Source organism: Lagopus muta, chromosome 3 (assembly GCF_023343835.1).
Source record: "Lagopus muta isolate bLagMut1 chromosome 3, bLagMut1 primary, whole genome shotgun sequence".
Classification (NCBI taxonomy): domain Eukaryota; kingdom Metazoa; phylum Chordata; class Aves; order Galliformes; family Phasianidae; genus Lagopus; species Lagopus muta.
The window spans coordinates 94298532-94322074 of NC_064435.1; the positions used below are offsets into that span (position 1 = coordinate 94298532).

General features: G+C 37.6%; 1 protein-coding gene across 4 annotated transcripts in view; it reads right to left on the reverse strand.

Moving 5' to 3' along the window:
* The window catches only part of EZH2 (enhancer of zeste 2 polycomb repressive complex 2 subunit), a 45064-nt gene that overhangs the window by 13569 nt on the left and 7952 nt on the right, over positions 1 to 23543 (reverse strand). The window contains exons 2-9 of one of the 4 annotated variants that reach the window (XM_048938975.1): positions 14109 to 14232; positions 13508 to 13609; positions 10877 to 10993; positions 9533 to 9653; positions 7484 to 7624; positions 6818 to 6920; positions 6163 to 6326; positions 234 to 325 (exon numbers count right to left, since the gene is read on the reverse strand). In XM_048938975.1, the coding sequence (XP_048794932.1) occupies positions 234 to 325; positions 6163 to 6326; positions 6818 to 6920; positions 7484 to 7624; positions 9533 to 9653; positions 10877 to 10993; positions 13508 to 13609; positions 14109 to 14225 (957 nt within the window). In that variant the 5' untranslated portion in view covers positions 14226 to 14232. Of the gene's footprint in view, positions 1 to 233; positions 326 to 6162; positions 6327 to 6817; positions 6921 to 7483; positions 7625 to 9532; positions 9654 to 10876; positions 10994 to 11865; positions 11943 to 13480; positions 13610 to 14108; positions 14233 to 23543 lie in introns of those variants that run through there. The other 3 variants (XM_048938974.1, XM_048938973.1, XM_048938976.1) reach the window with 3 other exon arrangements.

The following is a 23543-nucleotide window of genomic DNA, read 5'->3' on the forward strand; positions in this document are numbered from 1 at the left end:
TTACAAGTATGTCAGGCTACATCTAGCAGAGTTGAAAGCTATTCCTACTCAAACGTCCATTTTGCGACTAACACTTCTTTCACAAAGCTGAAGATGACACGCCTGATCGCAAGCAGCCTACAGGTACAAGCACGTTCATATACACAGCACATCCTAACAGTAAGCGCAGCTCGGTGTACTTACAAGAAATTGTGCTTTAGTAGATGCTTACAGCTCATTTGAAATTATCTTACCAGATGCTGATAACAGTGCGGTCCACAGGGCTTATTATCTAATGCTGTTTCTGTATTCTTTCTTTTGTAAGTATTTGGAGTTGCATGGAACGCTGTTGAATCAAGAAAATAACATTTGCAAGTCTTAAAAGTAAAAAATATACATTAGATATCTAACCTCAAACAGTATTAAAAACACAAGATTTACCAAGACTTTACCAAGAACAGCATAAAAACTAGAAAAATGGAAAAAGCCTCAAGATACATGCCACCTACTGACGTTTGAGTTACAAACAGAACAAACTTGATTACCATCACCAAGTTAAACAGAACTACTCATATTTCTCCTATGAATGAACATCTCTCAAGCTGTAAGCATCCTACGTTCAATTTTTACCGTTTTTACATAAAAGTTAACAACTCCACACAAAGCAAAGAACCCAGTTTTCATTTTAGTCACTGGGAAGGAATTATGATCATTTTTACTCCATTAGTTATCAGCACCAGAACTAATTTCTCTCCAAGCTGCAGACTTAAATGCTCACACATACTGATGGAATCTGTACAGCACCCAAGCTGCAGAACAGTGACTTAGAATGATGCAGATCTGGGTACATTACAAATGCAACGTTAATATTTTTACAGAGTGACTAAGCTCCACAGCCATATTTTTGCCAGAGCTTGTCTTTACCAGATCTTCCATCATATGACACTGGCCTCTCAACAGAGCGTTTTCACTGGAAGCTTTAGGAACTCCCTGGAATCCCCCACTGAACTCAAACCCAGGAAATCTGCAGCTAGAGTCGCATAGGACCTGGCACACTCAAGTTCCCAATTATGAGATTTCAAAAATATTAGTTAGCTTTCCACAATTCTATACATATGTTTAAGTCCTCCAATAAATACTTTTCCCCTATAAATGTAGTAACAGTAGCACATACAACTACAAGAAAAAGTAAGTGGCCATTGTACTGAAGCTTAATAAAAAAGACCAACAAAACACCAGACTCAGCACTAGCTGTCTGTTCTCTAACACTCCATGAAGGCCTAAGAGACTCCTGTCAGAAAATGTTTTAATCCCAGACACTTGTTAGTTTTTAACACTGCTACAGTTGAGCAACAGTAAGTTATAGTTATGCTTTCATCACTCAGTGAAGCACCATTTTTTGAACTGAAAGAACAAATCTCTTCCCTCTCAACCCATACAAATCCGTCCTCTCCCGTATTAACAGAACTCACCTCTTTCTCCTTCAGAACCACCACCATAGCTTTTCCTACTTATTTCTAGATTCTACATGAGGTTTCTTGCTATAACAATCCACCACTGTGCCTTCAAGACTGAACTTTCTCAGTAGTTATTCCCTTTTCAAGCAATACCTGCCAGGCAATTGATTTACAACATAGCTCTTCTAGCACTTCATTTGGGACCAACGGGGAAAGTGAGTCAGTGCTAGTGTGCACATCTTAAGGGGGCTTCTGACTTCTTAAAACCATCATTACATGCTTCCTCCCATAAGGGAAGATGTTGTAGAAATCTCACACATAGGGATCTTGGGGGAGCAATGCATTCTTCCAAGGCTGATATAAAAAACAATTTTTAAAAAAGGCATAAAAGGATATAAAATATATAACTAAATATTTCATAACTAAATATTGCATCTTTTTCTCCACAGATAAGTTTTGTAAATCAGGAAATACAAAAAGACTTCAGTTTACCATACTGACATAGATATGTAAAAACTGCAGTATAGGAAATGCAATTTATGCATGTTGCTGCTGTTAGCCTTTCTTTAAAAATTTCCTCAAATTTATTCTGAAACTGCTCCACTGAGTACGTTTTCCATCTGCATGATTTACTTGTCTCATCCCCAATGGGCTCAATTCTCTTATTTTCAGATAAGATAATCATATGCAGATAACTGCAGCCCACCACATCTCCAGGACAGCTAATTCAAAATATCATCCACAGAAGCGAGGACATTATCCTGAGGTGCTCGCCAATTGCAAGCGTAGAGAACACGTGCTAGTAGAAATGCTATCAACTTTGTTTAAAAGTTAGTCAAATTGTTGCAGATGTGCTGTAATCTATTACTGTAGCCCTCTGATAACGAGTGTTGAAGAGTTTCTTACTCCTCAGCAGTGAACCCAGCACACTTGGACTACAAGTCTTACAGATTCACAGAAAGTGAAAAGCCACACAGCCGAATTTTCTTGGTTCTTAACAGATCAACTTCCACCTCTAGACACACACACAAAAACTTCTTCTTTGGTGTTAGCACAGGGGAAAAAAAAAAAAGAAAGCAGAGGAATCTAACTTACAGAAAGCAGAAGAAATCTACTAATCATTGTGGAGGTACGATTTGGGTATGTCTTCAGGAAACGGGGACTGAAGTGTCAGTTTACTACACTCAGTACCTGTTCTGAAAGTTACATGATGAATGCAGAAACAAAGCTTCAAGAGATCTCTTTGCAATGATCAATTCCTTTATTTTTTAAATTGGCAACAATGACTGTGCCACAAATTCTGATGAAGGGCATAATCATTGCAGATAACTTCACACTGCCTTGACACAGTGCTCCACAGTGAATGGAAGAACTCACTGGGGAGTACCATCCTACTGAAAACACCACTTATCCTTTTTTCAGCTAAAGCCTGAGAGTACCTGAAGCGATTAAAGTTTAGTCCTTTTTGAGCTCAAGGCAGAGTTTAAAACATTGCATTGGACATACAACACTTTGGAAAGAATACTGACTTGTTTACAGGATTTAAAAATGACCAGCAACAAGAATGTAGGCAGTCTTTTATCATAAGCAGTTTGCCATCTGAATGTTTTGAATAACAGAAAAGGAAAACACAATGCTTTCCATTTAAACGATGCTGCTAGTGTACGAACTGATGTCCTAACGTTGACTACAGACATTAGTCCAGATTTACTGTTGGCTGGTTCTAGCATTTAAGAATGTCAAAAGGAAAAATGCTACGAACACATCCTTAGACATTCTAGAAGATGTCTCAGCATTGGTGCCTATAAAACCATGAACTGGTAACACCAGACTCCCCATAGTAACTGGTACTGCAATGTGACCCATGAATCACAAAGGGCCTCCAGATGTCTCTTCCAGCTATCTGGTCTAAACCAGACCAAACAGCAGCCCGCCCATAACCACGTCAAGGTGACCTTTTGAAGCTCTCCAAAGGGAGAAACTAAAATCTCTCTGTGGCAGTGCTCAGTCACTCAGACAGTACAGGAGTGCTTTCCAAAGTTCAGGAGAAACCTGAAACTTGTTTCTCCTTACCCCATCACTGGGAAACAAGAGAAAGAGCCTGGCTTCATCTTTTCTGCATTCCATACTTCAGTTCCTCTCTTGACCTTCTGTTCCAAAAAAATACTCCCAGCTCTCTTAGCATTTTCTTAAAAGAGAGATACTCCAGTTCCTTCATCACCTTAATGGCTCTTAACTAATCTCTCTCAAGTATTTCCATTCATCTCTTGTACCAGGAGCCCAGAACTGCATTTCAAGGCAGAGGGAGAGAAGGACCACTTGTCTCCATCTACCAGCAATATTTTGCCTAAAGCAGCCCAGGACACCATGGGCTTTCCTTGTAGCAAAGGCACATTGCTGACTCATGCTTAACTTAATGTCCACCATACCTCCCAGGGCCTTTTCTGTGAAGCTGTTGTGTGACTATCAGCATGTCCTAGTGCCTAGGGTTACTTCACTTCCCACATTTAAGACTTCTTGCTTCTTGCTGAACTGCATGAGACCCCTGTTGGCACACCTCTCCAGCTCACAATTATCCTCTGGCCAGCTGCATGGTTCAGCCACTTCCCCTGCCATCGACCATGAAGGTGCATTCTTCTCCATCATCCAGATCATCAACAAAGGTGCCCCACAGGACAGGACCCAGCATTCACTCCAATGTATTCTGCTCATTACTGGCCTCCAACGAGACTTCGCACCACTGACTTCCAGATCCACTTACTCACCATTTTCAAGCCACCTCACAATCTGCTCATCCAGCCAACACTTCAACAGCTTCTCTGTGGGAATCTTATAGGGGACATTGCTAAAGACATTGCTGAAGTCCAGATGGACAACACCTACTGCTCCTCCTTAATCCACCAGGCCGGTCATTTTACTAAAGAAACTCATCAGGCTGGTTAAGCACGACTTTCCCTTGATGAATCCACGTGGAGAACTCCTGACTTTGTGAGCCTCAAAAATGCCTACCAGGGTAGCTGTTCTGTCTTCCCAGACATCAAGGTAAGGGTGGCCCAGGTTAGTTTTCTACATCCTCCTTCCTGCCCTTCTTGAGGATATTAGTCACATTTGCTTTTCTGTACTCTCCAGGCATTTCTACAGATTGCCACAATTGATCAAATATGAAGTGGCATCACAGCCGTATTTGCCAACTCCCTCAGCACTTGTAGATGCATCCCTGCAGGGCCAATGGACTTATGGATGTATATTTGTTCATCTCTTCTTCTGAAAAGGTTAAAAAATAATTAGAAAAGGTAAATCTGTTTGAAGATATATCTACATAAAGAGTATAAAACTATTCCAAGTTATAAAAAAGTGAGAAAAATGACCATGTGTTTGAAATAGATAAACTAGACTGACGTTTAAACTCCCTGTTAAACTACTGACACTAGCAAAAGCTCCAGATTAACGGATAGGCCAAGAGGTAGCACACAGCTTCACCTCCCTGTCCTACAGACCAAGCTACCCAAAAAGCACTTCTTAAAATGAGTCACCCAGGTAACTAAGACACTCTTAAACAATACCTACAGCTTAACACAACACACAATGTTGAAGATGGCTGGACAAAGCTTCTCAGCATGTAGTTTCAAGAAAGACCTGCCAATGGAATACAGGGAGAAAGTGAAACTAACTGAGCCAACTCCAAAAGCCACAAACCCTGATGAAACTAGAAATTTCCCCCTCCCTCCCATCTGAGAATAAGTCCAGTTCCTCTTTAACCCAAAAAGCAAACAAGGGATACCACAAAGAAGCAGCTCTGTGCAATGCCTTCAGCAGGAAGTACAAATACAGGCAGAATGCACGTGTGCTGGACGAGGAGCTGCTGACAAAGCACAAAGACTTCCAGATATACATACTCAGTCTAATATACACAGGGGCAGTTAAATCAATTGAGAAAATTAATTTTGAATAGAGGGTATTGCAGTATTCAACTAGAAATCCAACCACTTCATCTTTGACTGTGATGTTTCCCTTCACACTTGACTCCATTTTCAGAGAAAGAACAGTCTCACATAGCAGTACAGAATCTTATTCTTAACTGTTTGCAAAAGAAAACCTGTGTAATTGCTGAAGTTCTCATTAAATTCCCCAGAAGAATGGGGCAACGTGGAAGGAATACAGTGGAAAGGATATCCCAGTTGCTAAAATGCAAATGTCTGAAACTATTCTTCAAATCATCAGGTAGATGCAACATGGCTAGAAAGTAGCCTAAGAGAATTGAACATAAAACTTCACGGATATTCATTCTCCCGTATGGAAGATGAAGTAAGTCTGCTAAACAACAGATATCTTTATGGAGAAATGCATTCAGTTCTCAGTTTCTCCACAAAAGCAGCAAAAGTGTAACTACAGTGGGGAAAAAAAAAAAAAAAAAAAAAAAGGCCGTTTTCTTGAAGATCACACAAAGAGAAATAACATCTGCAAGAACTGCTGAATGCAAAAATATCCTTTAAAACCACCTTAACAGGTACATTCAACATTCTAAAGAGATAGTTTCCCATAGTAACATAGTTTAGTTGATAGTTTACCATAAAGTAACATCAACCTGGACAGAACTCTTTTGTAAACTTCAGGGATACTACTGTTACTACTTTTCCTCTTTCTTTCTGTACTGCATCTCACAGCTCTTTTAAGTTCTCCAACTTGCAAAAGGAAAGCTATAGAAGCACAATACAACAGTACTTACGATGTAAAAAGCAATCGTATTTAAAACAGCGCCTACAGAAGAGTGTATGAAAAGAATGTAGGCTTTGCTCCCTCTGAACAGACTTAGCGTTTGGTCCATCTATGTTTGGTGTGCATTCAGGAGGAAGAGCTCCTGGAAGCTGCTGTTCAGTGAGTTCTTTGTATCTTAAGAGAAAGAAATACAAGGTTTCTATTCAGTATAATAAAAACCATAGCAACTTTCAACTGCAGTAACACTATGTGTTTTTAGGAACAAATTTTTAAATATTGTAGGAAAGGTAACTGCCTGCTCATCAGCAAATAGTGTGACAAGTACTCAATGCTATACTCATTAATATAAAATCGTTAGGAAGGCATGCATTTACTTTCTTGAACGTCACCGTCTCACACATATTACTAACAAATGACATCATTAATCACATGCAAGCTCTCGCTTTCCATTAGTCTGAAAGACCAATAAACCTGTCTCCGTTGCTTCGCTCAACTAGAGAGAACATCTGCAGTGGTATTCAAAGGGAGTGGGAAGTTATACAACCGCTACAGAAGCCAGACGCTTCTGGAGAGGATGGGAGAAGATTCCTTATCAACAAGTATTTAATGAAGTCATGGAATCTTTGTTTCGTGTTGCGAACTAGTAATATTTGAAATACCCTTACTTCTCTTTCAATTCTTCTGCTGTACCCTTATCTGGAAACATTGAGGAAATGGCTTCAAATATCTTGTCAGATGGAAACCTCCGAGGTGGGTGGCTTTCTTTCTCTGTCAAAGCGGGAAAACGTGTGGAAAACAAAACAAAAGAAATTATTTTTCTGCTCCTTTGCTACCTCAAAGAGGCATTCAGTAAAAGAGGGACTGCGCCAAAATCCTAATAAAAGAAACAAAGTTTATTTCTAAGTTACCAAGAATTTAAAGTAATTTCCTTAAAATGATCTTCTCTGCTGACAGAACTGCACTAACAAAATTTGGAGAAACCATTATTTCACCAGCAGATGGAGATGGCAATTCAGAACTCTGCCTGCTTAAGAATAGTATTAGTCAATTTTCTGAGGAGTACTAAATTATTTATTAGGACTTTGATATATATATTTAGATCCCCAACTGATTTGTGATTTGTGTCTCAGGTCACAGAGAAAGAAAACTGGCAAAAGCATTTTTGTAGCATTCTCTGTACAATTCTTGAACTAAATGGCAAAGGACACGATGAAGAAAATAGTGTTACTTCAGAGCTGAAATTATCAAGTAGAATGATTTGAACAAAAGTATCAAGTGATTAAAGAAAAGAGCTTTTTGGTCTTATTTTTGAAGTCTGCAGACAGACATACCCATCCTGTTACCTTCCCGATCTTTTTGCTTGTCATCTCTTTCATCAGGATTGTCATCTCCATCATCATCTTCATCATCACTATATTGACCAAGTGCATTGACCAGCTCAACAAATATTTCATCATTGATAAATCCACATTCTGAAATTCAGCAAAATTGGGAGTGAACAAAAAAATCACATTGTGCACATGAAGTATTTTTAATCCTCTCTACGCTTGGATTATGGTAAAACCTTTAATTTATGAAAAACAATTTTGTGTTTGTCCTACTTTGCCTCACTGTATGAACGAAGAAGAGTTAAAAGCACTCGGCTTTGTTTTTTGAAGTGACAACTAGGAAGAAGAGAAGAAAAATTTGTAAAGTTTTCTTAAAGAAAAGAGTAGGCTTACTAACTAGGTTAGGTTAAGACAGTCGGGCAATGAATGCACACAGACTATGAAGCTATCCTAAGCTAGAGAACCCCCAAAGATATTTTTGGTTGGTAGTTTCACGGCATCTACTTCCCCCATTAAAGATCCCACTGGCAAGGTGTTAAAAACAAACAAAAGCCAACTTCAGACAGAAACAAAATAAAATCATGAGAAAAGTGAAGGATACAACACTGTGTATCTGCTTATTAGCTCAGAAAATCACAGGACAGTGCAGACGGACAGAAGCGTAATTCTGAAGAGAGGGAAAAACTGTACTTAGTGATGTTACTTCTCAAAAAGCAACTGAGCCACATGGGAACTGTACTGTTTATCACTGTGCTTTAGAACTTGAACAGAAGGCATACGTATGTAGGAAGCTGATGGATTTATTCCTACGTGAACAATGGAAACAGCTGCAACCTGGATGTTTTAAACAGAACTCTCAATGTATACACACAGGCTAATATGAATCAGAAGTACAATGACAGAAATATTTTATAATTCTGGCTCCTATATGAGAGTGTCTCTGGATTACAGATTTCCATGACATTTAAGTTCTTTGTGTGTGGCTATAATGAAAAAAAACAAAACAAAAAAAAAAAAAAAACACAACACTGTCAGGAAAATGAAAAGCGTTCTTTCAACTTTTGAGATAGTTACAAAGTACCCCTAATAACAGTAAGTTCTAATTTCATGATGGCAAATAAGACACTGAAAAAAGATTAATTTTAAAGATAGACTCATTTGATGAAATGGTGACATTAGTAACAGGATACATTTACTAGTAATTTCAACACGCTGACCTAATCAGTTCTCTGACAAGGCAACCAACCATCAGCAAACTCATAAAAATATCCAGAGGAAACAACTCATTATGTTCTTCAAGAACTATAAAGACACCAGCTATCCAAATGCCCGATGTAAACCAACAAGACTGGTATATCATCAAATATTTTCTACTGAGTTGCAAGCTTAACTTTCATAAGCAATGAAAAATGTTTAGCCTTGTGGTGGGTATAGAGTTGGATAGATACACAGATTCGAGGAAAAACACCTACGAATACATATGCATACCACCAGGACAGTTGTGTTCAATCTGATTTACAGAACTGATGTTTTTAAAGCAGCAGGTAATTTGTGATAACCAATGAAAGTAGTAGTACATAGTAGTACACATGAAAGAACGAGAGAAGAAAACCAAAATGGTTTTTCTACTGAATTGCATGTGTAAATGTCGTCATAATCAGTTTTGCAAGCTTCTCCTGCCACTTTCTGAAAGGTAGGGCATACATCAGAACATTACACTATTGCATTTCAAAGCTTTGAACACTGAAGACCAGAAAATTCTCCATGTTAAACCTAGAAATTATGAAGAAATATTTTAAGGCCCTGGGGAAAAAAAAAAATATATATATATATATGCATTCATTTTCTCCATACTATTACTTAAATCCTCTATAGCCTTACGAAAACCAATAGATTTAAACAGACTCTGTTATACCCAGTACTTACACAGAGAAGGAATTCTAGAAATACTGCTGCAACAGGCAAGCATCAGGCCTTAATAAACAAAACTGACAGCAACTGCAACAGCAATGTAGGAAGTAGTGATAAATACACCCAAGTGCTTGGGCTCACCTCTATCTCCATGCACTTTCCCATCATAGTTCTTTATCAGCTCTTCAATAAAGGTACCATCCTGGTCAAGGACTTCATCTCCCATATATGGAATGTTATGTAGAACAGTTTCATCCTCTACCTAGTAACAACAGATATGATCAAACAATTTTAAGTTGCATGTCCAATCGGCAGTGTCAGCACTGATGTTTTCACCAGAGATGTCGCAGTTAAACTGGCTTAACCGTCTCAGCATGTTGAGCATATAAACCATATTCACAGTTAACTAAATAAACCAAACTTCCCCATCTGTAATCAACATTATTTTGTCCCAGCTGTGACTAGCCCGAGGTACTGACAATAACTCCTGCATTTAGGTGAGCACTGTGCTACAACAAAGCTTCTGCTGAAGAAGCACAATAAGCTACCTAGCTTTTGGAAAGCTTACAGTGGTAAATTAATTGTCTCTTCCTTGCTTCCCATCCATGTGAATATATGATAGAAACAATCCTTTCATTTCCTTATTAGAGGTAAGGAAATATGATACAGAAACACTCAAATTCAAGTTCTCTAAACAGATACCACAGAAATATGCCTTACAATTTAACGCAAATGCCACTGTCAGTTTTGTTTTCTCTATAAAGAATTTACAGACCTTGATACTCAGCAGCATCTTCCAGTATTTCAGAAGAACCTTATTGTTAGGAAAATAAACTCAATCTTTCCTGCTGATCATGATTCTTCAGCAGTGCAAAATACTCAGATAATGACAAAATGAAAGCAAGTAGAAACAAAAGAAAAAAGTGGAGGAACTCTGAACATACTGATAAAACTAGATATTTAGATCACTTTGCTATGATTGCTGTAATAACCATAAGCCACTGTGCACAAAGCAGTGACAAAGATTTTAATAAGCTAACCTTTTCAAATAAGTCAGATATTTATATAAGAAAATTAACATGAAGGCTGTATGTACACACAACAAAGCTCATTGTAAGAAAAGGCATCTGGTTGCTACGATCACCATTACATGAGAAGACTAATTAAGGGTTAAATTCTTTCTATTCCATTGAAATTACCATTTCACTACAGGTATGTTCTTCAACTGTCTTAAATGAGAATACTGATATCTCTCAGAAAATGCTTATTGTTATACAAACGCTCACAGCTGCATCCGTAAAATGCAGTGCAATATGAGTGGTCACCTGCCATTAAGGCTCTCTTTAAAGCAGTGTTTTAGAGATACTGAGGAGCATTGAACATATAGACTTAGTTCGCAACTAATGATAGCTTTAGAACTAAGAGTGAAAGTAAGTTCCTCCCTTTTCACCCATATTTCTTCCCACACCACTTTTTTAAACTTACCATAAAATTTTGTTGAAGGGGCGACCAAGAATACATTATAGGCACAGAAGCAACAGCATTGAGAGTCTTCAGGGGGATTACTTGTTTTGGAAAATCTATGTCACTGGTAACAGAGCACTGAAATCAGAGGTTGAAGTTACACTTACAATAGCAACTTCAGAAAAAAATAAAAATACAAACAAAGGAAGTATACAACAAACAGAGCAAGTGTTTATCGAAACTAGCTAGATCCATTTTTGAAAAATGAATCAGACTTTCAGGGCATAATAAGAACGAGTTTAGAAGGAAAAAAGATGCAGAAATTACTTCTGGTTTGGTACCTTTATTAACAGATCACGGTGGTGGTTTTTTTTCCCCTCCACATGATAGCAAAATGGCTGTTCTAAGGTATTTAGTATTTCACTCAAAACTATTCAGCTACAAAATAAGCTATTTCAGGCATTTCAGAAGAGATTTAATACTTGTTGCTGGTCTTAGACAATTTACTCAAGCCATCAGGGTGGCGGTTGGATTCAGATCAATTCACTGCAGAAATCATGTATAATATATGTTAAAAAAGTATTATAATACCATCAAGACACCTTATGGAAAAAGATGCTCTTGTCAATTCCTGCTCCGCTTCCCTGATATCAACTTCTTATCTTTATCCTATCCTCAACTCTTTGATTATGCCTACTGTTTACAAAGAATAGAGGGGAAAAAAAGATTCAATATTCAGCTCAGAACACATCTTTTTCAGCTGTGGGACTCCTTTCTTTTTGGAGACTTACGCAGCCTCCAAAGACCAGACACGTCACAGAATACAAATAACTTCTGGGTTACTCTCCAATCTAGTCAATAGATCAGCTCTTCTCAAATTTGAGGAACAATATGGAAAATCCCCAAAAAAATTTACGAAAAAAGGCAGATAGGAAAATACAATAGCAGGGAAAGTACAAAGAAGACTTGGAGTTAAGTACAATTACATTTAGAATAGCTCTCATGGCTACCTGAAATGAAAAATGGAAGTGGAGACAAGAGATTTTTCTCCTTTCCAGAAGGGAAAGATGAACAGAGCTTCACATTTCTAAAGAAATATACAAAGTAATATAACAAACAGCATACAGAGACAGTACCCAGTAGAATGACAAAAGTTAGATTTTTTTTTTAATCTTTTTTCTTGGTTTGTTTGGTTTTTGTTTCAGATTTAAGATCTGTAGGCAATGAAGTTAGATTTCTGCCATGTATACAAATACTCAAAATACCACATTATGATACTGCTTTACAACATCGCCCTGAAAGAAGGTATATTTTCTATCTACCAGTCTTCCAGCAAATTTTTAATCTTAGAGAAAAATACAAAAGCAAAAAATAATTACTTTCAGCTTACTGTTCACATGAGACTTCCAACTCCAAAGATAAGTTAAAATGGCTGAATGCATTTAGGACTGTTTCCCTTGTTTAGGTACAGAACTCAGCTTGATATTTATTAGCCTAACACAGAACATATTAAGGTTTCTGGCTGACACTCACTGGGCTAACCACTGGAGAAAACCTGTATTACCACAGTCTTAATCAAAACCATAGTTTCTCAAGAAGTTTCAGTCAGGTAACAAAACCAGCCAGTGTTCTATACAACTATGAAGAAATTAGGCATATTAAGAAAGAAAAAAGTTTACATTTGCCATAATTTATAGTGGAGTGGTTTAAATGAAATCTTAGATCAAGCATTAGAGTTCTTCCAATTCACAAGACAGACTGCATTTTAATACAGTACTTAGTGTGCTCCATCGATTCACATAGGGTGTTAACATAAAATAGTGAGCCAGGCTACAAAAAAGTTTTAAAAAGACGAAGAAAATAGTGAAGCACACAAATGCACCTTCCTGATATACACAACACCAGCTTCCCTCTAAAAAGTTATGAAAGCGTAAGTCTGGCTGATTTCCTTCCATAGAAAGATGTTGTGGTTTTGTCTGATTTTTTTTCTTAACCTGTTCACAGTAAAATCTTCATTCTCATCCTACTAAAAAAGAACTAGCTTTTCAGATTATTACACATGATCAAACTGTCTTAATTTGAAGAAGTGCAAATAACATAAATTGAACCTTCACTTAAAACTGGAAGTTGGAGAGGAGCTACTAACTTGCCAATTTGAACTCCCAAGCAGGCTGTCATCAGAATTCGCTTCTTACAGAACATACTCGTTTAAATGACTTTACTTAGTATAAAGCAGATTTATTCAAATAGCTGCATTGATGGCTTCCATGTGCTTTAACTCAGTAAGAACCAAAGTATCTACTCATTTGTACCACTGGTCCATCAAGGACCAATAAGAGACTTCCAATGTCAGAGAGACAAAAGGATAAAAGGATGTTGAAGTACAATCCAAATAAGTTTCAGACTTGTGTGTTGCTCAAAGCTATGCAACCCGCCATTTATTTACTGCTTTTCAGATAGAAGTCACCTAAGGGACATCAATTATTCCTTTACTTCTAAGAAAAAAAAAATAGCTGAGAAGTCATGTAAAACTAGAAAAGAAAGAAGAGCCAACTTTCCGGTTAATCAAACAAAAACACGCTAACAACCTTGTAAGTGGAATTACCACAACACATGTTAACCAACCTCCCTGGTCCCGCGCAAAGAGCTCACAGAAGTCATGATGTGTACAGGCTGTATCCTACGCTGTTTCCATTCTTGGTTTAAGATTTCAGTTCTTTCCAGTATCTTCTGACGATTAGAATTAAACATACTCTAAAAATTAACCACAATTGTGAATATTACAAATAAGATGAAGACACCTACTAAAATCTTAAGGAATCACAACATTCACTAAAAATGCAAATAGATTTTAAAAAGTTCTCAACATCAAATTCTTCCAGTTTTGTTTAAATGTCAGTCAGGCTCAATAGATTTCATTATCACTTTCTTGGACTGAAAAGAAGATCTCATGTTTAGAGATCTAAACGTTCAGCACCGAATTAAATTCTAAATGGAATTAGGAAAGTGGCTAAACAAATTGCCATACTTTCTCTCTTCAGTCTCTTCTGATGCTTAGCACGCTCGATTCAATCACATACAAATGTAACACACCTGCTTATAAGATTAAAGACAAGTTTTCAGTATTAACAAAGACATTCACGAAGTTGTTATTGCAGGTGCTAAAGGCAGGACAACTTACAGAGTCACTCAGTACTTAAGAAAATCAATTCTGAGAACAGACACTAGACAAGAGAATCAAAACATCCTATACCTTCACTTCATCTGCGCGTCGGAATCTCTTGAGCTGCCTCAGTCTCATATATTCTGATTTTACACGTTTTCGCCAACAAATTGGTCCTTTCTCAGATTTTTTTCCTGTCTGACCCATGATTAACCTGTAAGAAACAGTGTCGTATTAGTACTACCAAACCAGTCTGCTTTCAAAGGAAGTTAGAAGAGTGATGGAAAGGGCAGGACAGAGACAATTCTTCAGTATCTATTATATCCTTTTTTTGCCCAACTAGGCATTTTGAATACCATCCCAACCCAAACAACAACCCCCTCATACTTAAGTGATAGACACTGAAAAAAGTAATTTTAGTTACAAATCAACAGGCCATTCAACATTTGGTTTAAGCACCACTAACTGCTACTTACTGTTTTCTCAAAGAAAATTAAACTGTCACGAAAGGCCTACCCATCAAACACAGATCTATATGGAAACCACATATAGTTATACTAACAACAAGAAAAATAACCAGAATTCTCATCATTCCCTCACATAGCTGAAACAGTCTCAGAAAATCCCAAAACTATGGTCTAAAACCCAAGAGAAAAAACAAATCCAGCATAATCAGTTTCTCAGTAATAAACACAACTGCTAAATGATATGATAAAATAGGAAGGAAAATAATACTCTGTACTTGACAAGATGATACACACACTGCACACTCTGGCCACTTCGAAAGCAACGAGACTTACAAGACATTCTTCTTGTAGTAGTTTCAAGATGCTGTCTGGGGTACAACATGGATAACTAACTTGATTGGAAGGTGGCAAATAAATGACAGAAAATAAAAAATACAATATTGCTTCTGCTAAGTTGCTTATGAAAAAGTTCTTCTAGAAAAAGTAATAATGTTAATCTGCAAAGATAACTGGGATACACAGAGTGCGTTAAGACAAATAAGTGTTAAAAAAGCCTAGGAATGTCCTTGTAAATGCTAAGTCCATAGTAAGAGAAAGCATTTGAGTGAAAAGGAAGTGTACACAGACACAAGTTGCACAGAAATTACTTGCAATGTAATGCAATGAGTTAAAGATCCAAGCTTGTATAATATTAATCTTGAAAAACCATGAGAAAATTTTTTCCAATACTGGCCTTTGGAAGTCTTTCAAAAGAAGTGTCAATGGTTTATGGGCCAGTTCGGCTCAATTCTGGGACTGGCCCCTACCAGCCCATAAATCCATGGCAGCAAGTGAACTACATTTGTATATTTCTGGGCAGCTGAAACATCTCCAAGGTAGAACTACAGTATTTCAACACGTAAGAAATAATTGGCTGTTGGTTTGCTTTCTTTGTTTGTTGGGTTTGTTTGTCTGTTTGTTTTTGTCTTCAATCTCAGGAGAATATGAAAACAGAATGGGGGAGGGCAGGCCATAAGAAAAAAGCATTTTCATACAGGACAGAGTTAATTCTAATAGAGCAGCTGGTCTGACGCGTTTATATGAGGACTATAGGAATTGTCAGTGGTATTTTATTAACACCAACTAAAAGGTTGGTCAAAAAAAAAACCCAACATGCATTTAAGAAACTAAGCTTCAGAAACTGGGATGAGTTGCATAGAGAAGCATAGCCTATGCAGGATCATGAGTAAGAAATGAAAAAAAAAAAAAAGAGATAGGTTTCCTTCTGTAAGAATTCACCTATCTTAAGACAGTATAATGTTAAACATTTTCCATTTTAACAAACTACAAAATATTAGATAGTTTTTGTGTAATGGTCTGATTCAGACAGCCCCCAGGCCATCTCCTCCTTCGGACTGATTATCCTTTCTGGATTCTGCTAGCTATTTCTATTGTCTCAAATTTTTCTTTCTTATTTCTTCATCTTCTTTACACAGAGAGTCCACAGAAATAATTTAACAGTTTAAGTCCTGAAAATTTTATCCATAACAAATGTAAGAAAGGAAGCATAACTCCAGAACAGTAATACCATCTCTAGAGAAAGCTCACCTCCTGAAGTAATCTTGATCTTATTTGGCCTCATTCTCAGGAGGAAAACCTTGCCAGAACTTCACATGCCCTCCACAAAACAGGGAAGGCTGAGAAATGCAGCAAGTCACCTCCAAGAACTTCTAGCTTCTACCTGGCCAGTCAAGGACAGATGAGTTCTCTCGTTCCAGGCCATACAATCCTCATTACATGAAAAGCAAGCACCTGCCCAAATGCAAAGCCTTAAGTCCTTGGGTCCAATGCTCCTCATACCCAGCCAGCCCTTCCAAGAGCGCAACGCTGCAGAGCTCAAGCGACCCCATGCTGCCTGCTCTTGTGCTCCCACACTCTTCTCTCCAGCTCCCCTGCCACTTCATCTATTCCATTTCTTGCAACATTACAAATGCCTCCACGCCACAGGCATAATGATTTTACAGTATAACTAAGTGTGTGGATAGGATTAGCCATTACAGATTCATTCTAAAGAGAAGAAGGATGTTATTTGAAGCAGAGCACCATCAAAACAAAGAAATGCATTGCTGTTTTTTTTTTTTCCCCATTCATGCTTGCATAGCTAGAAATGAAAGGCAACAAGAAACTAGTGTGCTAGAATACACATGCTTGTGTTTTAAATAAACTCTGTTAAGTGTTTCATAATTAATTTATGTGCAAGGTCCTTTTACAGAAAGTTTTTTAAAAACTTGCATTAGCTTAAGTCAGACAACTACTAAGCATCAGCAGCTACAGTGTTTACAATATATCAGGAATTCACAACAAGAGACTATAAAGTATAGAAAAAATATTATTTCAAATTGCTACTGTTTTACCCTCAGAAAACAAAAAAAAGTTATTTAAAACAGCATCCTATTTTTCTTTAGTCACTTTGATAATATCCATCAGTGCAAGACAAGAACATAGAACATATTACTGTCAAGAACTATACTTAAGCTCCTCTGGCTACCCTGTCAAATTTCAGAAAAATAAAAATTTCCAAATTGAAAAGAATGGGGAATAAATGCAAGGGTCTGCACTTTTAAAAGGCTGTTATTAATTCTACAACTGGGCTTTATATTACACTATATTTCAAAATGTAACAAATTACATCATCTTCTGACTGCTCAGAAATTGAGATCCTTAAGAATCAAACATACTGTGCATAGCACAACTCCTCAGATCTTTGCAGCGAGTCGATCTAAACTGAAAAAATCATTCATCTACTTTAAACCTACACATAAAGTGATAAAATACTGCACTTCAGATCACTCTTAACCAACAGCTTCAGCGCTGAAAGTATGAGGGGAAAAAGAATATAAAATGCAACAGAGAAAGGGCATGTTCAAGCTGATGCAAACCAATGAACAATCAAGTAATAGTTTTCTGGGGCCTGAAGCAATGAAAGAATAAAATAATTCTGTCTGGGGAACTCAGGACTTTAAGAACCTCACATAAAGCCAGTTGTGCATGCATCCACATTTGCTTTAAGTACAAGTTCTAGGGGAGCTTACAGAACTGCACAGCCCAACTCAGAAAATTGCATCACACTTCCAGATCTCCTCTACCTCAGTGATGACATGAATCCTGTGACATACTTCCATCAAGTTCTCTGGACTGGATGCACTAGTAAGCTCAAACCATACATCTGAGCTGGCTTCATGTACAATGTATGGCATCCCGAGCGATGGCTCATTTAGATTCAGTACTACACAGTGAAGATACTCATCCAAGTGATTTCCTCAGCAGCAACAGCAGGTCACAATCAGCCCACCTTTCCCAACAGTGCCTGCTGAGCTGTAGCCACTCTTCACAAAGGCACGCATGGTAATCTGGATGAAATTGACCAAGAGTAAGTGAAAGCCTCACTTTTGCAATTGTGGTGTTTGTTGTTTTTTTGGTTTTTTATTTCCCTAAAACAATCTGTTGGATGATGGGGACTATCTTCAAGGTCTCTTCCAACTCCAGCCATGCTATGATTCTACCCACAATGGTAACGTAAGCAATTTGTGCGTGATTATAAATCAGGAAGGAGTTGTTAGGAGCTCTGATGAACATTGGGAAGAAGAATAGTGCACACAATTATACCACAAGGAATTGCTGCTTTCACATGCTGGTTTGCTCTGGAATAGCAGACTAGCTCTTTAACTGTAAACTGTTAGCAGATCCAGACAGCATTTATGTCCCTCAGTGTAAGCATGCTTCATATGCTTTTCCTCAGCTTAAGACAAAAATGAAACAAAGCTCAGGCAGCACAGTTAATGGCAATTTTCACATTCAGCTCAAAAAGCGGAATTTTAGCAACAGAAGAGAAAAAAAGATGGAGAGGACCTCTCCATAAACCTGAAAATAAATTAATAAATAAAGCCTATCCTACTAGAAAATTAACAAAAAACCCAAATGTGAAGTACCAAAATCAATGTATTCAGAGTGCAGCTAAATGTCTATTTTCCAGAACATTCAACTTCCAAAAATCATCCGATAAAAAAACTTCAAATCACTTTTCAATTGCAAAATTTAATACAGCACTAAGTAACAACGTTTAAGTACTTCTAAATGATTGCTTAACTGCAGCTATGCATTTATCAATTATATTAGCCAAACTTTATTACTTGAAAATCTTGGAAATGTACTCCTTAGTATTTTATTTCATACACCCAAAACAAAGAACAAGCAAATACTTTCTAACGAATCTATTCTAAAGTTAGCAGCTTCCAGTAGACTCTTCCTGCAATTCTCAAGCACATGAAAATAAACCATCAGTAAAACACACGCATAATGCCAGGCTTCAAAAAAATTGTATCAAATTTAATTATAAATTACTGCTATAATCTGCAGGGCAAGTATTTGTCTCCTTCAATTATTCCAATATTTCATTAATAGTGTGCAGATTGGTGAAAAAACTATGGTCAAGAAACAGTTTTACTCGTGGGCAAAGCAAGAAAATGTGTTTGTTGCTGCCATTTCAGAGTTGCTAACATGTTAAGCAAGAGAAGCGGGTGAGGGGACAAATCGCTCCTAGCGCACGAACAGCCTTTGCAGCTGCGCTATGAACAGAACTTCTGCAGTTGCTCATTGCTCTACTTTCTAGGTTTTCTGAAGAAAAAAAAAATCTCTTTCAAATTTATCTAAGTAAATTTGCAATCCTATTTCCATGTAAAGAAAAATACTCCCCAGGCTGCTGCCACCTTGTGTACTTCAGATGCTAATCCACACCAACAAAAGACTCTTAGGCAGGTACAAAAGAAAAACTAGCACAGTTTATTAACGGTATCCAAACCCAGCATGCTCACTCTTCACAGAATTAGTCACAGTATACTGAGAATACACTGCAGCGTTTTTTTTCTATACTATAGAAACACAGGATTTTACAGTGCAGTTCAACTTTCTAAAATTTTAACCAAGTCTGTGCTTTAAAACATACTTCGTGCTATTTTCTGCGCTGAAGTTCTGCAGTGCTGAGAATACTTCATTTAAGACGTATCTAACATTATCTGTTATTCTGAAGTTAAACCATCTTCAGACATTGTTTGGCATCAGTTTCGCCTAGAAAAACATACATCCTCTGTATCAGAGGCCCTACATCACTCATCCCCACCTCTGTTCAACCTCCTTTCTTGTGAGAGCTTAAGTACTTAAGATTCTATTAATCAAACTAGGTCAGGGGAAAAAAAAAAAATCTGTCTGAACAGCCCATCAGATTTCATTTTTAAATAGAAATTTTCAACAAAATCAATTCTGCAAACAGGCTTGTTCAGCAGCCACAGAAATACTTGAATCAACACAAAGGGAAGAGAGCAACACTGAAGCAGAAACGAGAGGCAAAGAACTGAAACTGCAGAGGGCAGAAGTTCAGACCAGCCCCGCTTCCAACAGGAATGTCCATCGAGACACATCATCTCTCCTTCACCGAGATGTACCAGTACATTAAAATTATTCTTACCAGCTAGAAACAGGAAACATTAATGAAGCCACCCATCCAGCTGCAGCATTCTTCGGCCAAACAAATGCCAGCAGAATGATAAGGCTTAACCTCTTACATATCATGAAAAAGAGTGCAGCAAAGAAGTAGATTAATCCATGGATCTAGGCTACGTACCCAACTCTCAACAGCTCACTTGTTCTTCCTCGTTCTTTGGAACGTCAGTGGCTGTGAGTGATGTGGGGTGCTAACATTCATGACCAACTCTAACAGGATTCCACATTCTGCAAGAATGCACTCCATTTTTCAAGAGATGGAAACTGATACACAAGCTATCACCAACAGAAAAAAAATGATTAAGTTTAATAAACTTAATGTAAGGACAAGAGCAATCAACAGTTTCAGATATACCAGCACCACAGCCTTAATCTGAGAAGAAAATGTCTGCCTGTAAGTATCCAATTCTCAGCATGTTTGCTCTCACTCTCCCTTTATGTCAAAATACCCCAGCTTACAAGAATTAACAGCCTGCATTTCAGTTGCAGTGCGGGTAGCAAAACATTTTAGCATCAGCCCTAGAGCAAGACAGACCAATGAAAGTCAGACAGATCTTCCAGGTAGAACAGCATCACTGAAAGCAGGAAGTCTGCACCTAGAAATAGCCATAAATTTATTATGACCATTCTCACTGCAGTTAAGTTACTTGCAATTAGTACTTGCAACACTAAAGTTTAAGCAGTGAAATCCCTTTAAAAATCAGCAGTCTGTCATCATAGTATTATGTTTTGGTGTAACAATAGCTTGAAAGTCGTCATATTTGAGGCCAGTGCCCTCCCTCCTCCCTGACACATGCACGATTTAATTATGAATGTATTAACAGTTGCCTAACATGATTTAACTTTGAAAAGTATTTCAGCTTAACCTAAGCTAAGCACACTTACTTACCCATTTGCTTTTAGAAGCTGATGACAAATACATCCTAATGTATTTCTTGGCTAAGACTGGGAAGATGAATAGGACCTTAAAACACCATACACCTTTTCATCATCTGTGTAAATACTTCAGCATTTCAGACAGAGTTTACATGGCAAATACGGTAAATTTGAGCGCAGTGATCACTTCAGCTATATCAGACTTGTCCTACCCCCAAAATACAGTTCCCTAATTGGACCAAACAGTCAAAGTTACTCATGCTGGCCTGATTAGCACCCAAACTGGAAGAAGTGCCACGCAACCAGGGCTAAGGGAACAAAGTAAAGCTGCTCTTGTCAGCATCAGCAATCTGCTAGAGCATCTTCTCTTCCTGCATTAGAACACTGCTCTTCCATACCACATATAGCATACGCATTCACACCATGTAATCTTGTTTTTCCCCTCAAGTTTTTGCACAATCAAATGAGTAAATATGGTGATCTACCTCTATGTGACTACTTTTCAAGATGCACATTTTGTCTTGTATAAGGCAGAGGATATAGCTGCCACTGACCCATTCCCAAATCACTCAAGAAAGGTAGTGGGCATAATTAGGTAATAAAGAAGGAAGAACTTACCCCTTACCAAGGATAAGGTCTCACTGAAAAACTCCCAAAGGAGGCCAGCTCCAAGTAGAGATGCTTTTCCTTTGACTGTCAGCACTTTAAGTGAGATGAAGGAATGTACTCTGGGTCTTATAGTTCAGTCCCTGCCTCACACACAGAAATATACACATATATGTATGCCTATTTTTTTCCAAATCAACAGTAATTTTTTTTTAAGAGTTGACAGAACCATCATCTTGAAGTCTTAGATTTGTATTAGTAATAGGAAGTGAAAAATTATTTAAGAAAACCACATACAGGAACGCGACCTCCTAAACAGAATCTTTCAAATGCATAATGCTTTTGCCTTTTTTTATCAAAATTGGAAGAGTCATTTTGAGAATTTCAACAAATGCATAAAAGATTCAGTTCCATGAGCAGTGTGCTTTCTGACACAAGTCAGAGCTAAAGCCAGATGATCACAGAAGTAGTGTTCCAGCCTTATATTACATGCTCATCTATGCTAAATGGGAGTACAAGAGGAAACAAGCAAGTCTCAGCAAGGATTTCACTTCAATACAGAGATAAAATTATTCACTTTGAGTACAGTCCAGCAGAGCAACGTACTTAGAGAGATCCTGGAATCTCCATTCTTGAAAACATCTAAAAAGTGGAGCGAAAAAGACACTGAATAGCCTGATGCAATTTCAGGGTTGGCCTTGTCTGAGAGGGAGACGGGATCAGATAATCTCCTTATTTCCCTGCCAATCTAAAATATTATGCAAGACAATTCTGTGCTGGGCCTGCTGTCTCAAAACCGAGGATCACATTGATTTACAGCTGATGCTATAGAGCTTGATTGCCTTTTAAATTGTGATCTAGCATTTCAGAAGATAAAAACAATCATCACTACTCAAATTCTTGATATTTCAACTACAAGTATCAACTACAAGCATAATTTGGAAAACACAAGTACTATAAAGGGAACAATAATTTCTAAATTAAAATGCTTGAGAGCTTAATCAAACTGAACTCTACTTCAGTGCACAGTACTGGTTGTTCCAATTAGCACCAACACCCCTATGCCACAGTCTCCTTTAAGAACTCCACAGCTAGCTATTTCACACACTTCCTCCCGCTGCAATCCTGCTGTGCTTCTACATTTGAATGAGGCCTTCTCCACTTCAGAGCACAACCTTCAGTTTCCCTCTTGAAAATATTAATAAAGAAGACAAACCAGAAAAGCGCTTTGCTAATTAAGAATGTAGCCTAACGATAATATTAAGTATTCTCCATAACCTTACCAAGATTAAAATAAAGAACTGCAGAGGCAGAGCTCCTCTCAAAGCCAAGCTGAAGACCGCTTTTCCTTACATCAGTAACTTTGTAAGTTCTTCAAGAAACACTTGCTCACTGTCTGAATTAACGTATCAACAGGCTCCCTCTTGTTACCATCTCAGTGGCCCCTTGGGGTTGAGAGATCCCAACTGATACTTTGGAATATTCAAGACACCTCACATTTTTTTCTACGTTCTTTAAGCAACTATTTTAAGTCCTAATCATATTTTTCCTTGCTACTTCAAAATTTTTCCACCCCCTTATAATTACCTATAAGGAATTACTCATCCAGGAGCTTATTCTCACCTTGTCAGCAACTGATTTTTCTGCTTTTACTTCCAGAATCTTCTGGTCCTATTGTATTCAGCCTCAAGCTAGAGTCAGTAGCTTCTTTCTGCTGCATCTATCAGTTCTGATATCTTTAGAAACATTCTGTGGTTTTGAGAACACAGCTGCAAGTTTTTCAAAAATCATCAGTTTTACATTTAATTTTGAATTTTAAAGTTAATTACTCTTCCTTGCTAAACCAGATCCTCACTTTTTCAGATTTCTGTGTTAGAAACAATCCTCTACATCTCATCCTTCTTTTAATATGCTTAAAAAAATAAATAAAATCCCCACATTGTGGCAGATCCACTCTTTTGGCAACCATCACATGCTATCTTGATCCAGATAGTCATCATATAGAAGAAAATTGCACACAACCCTTTTTCTTACAATTACA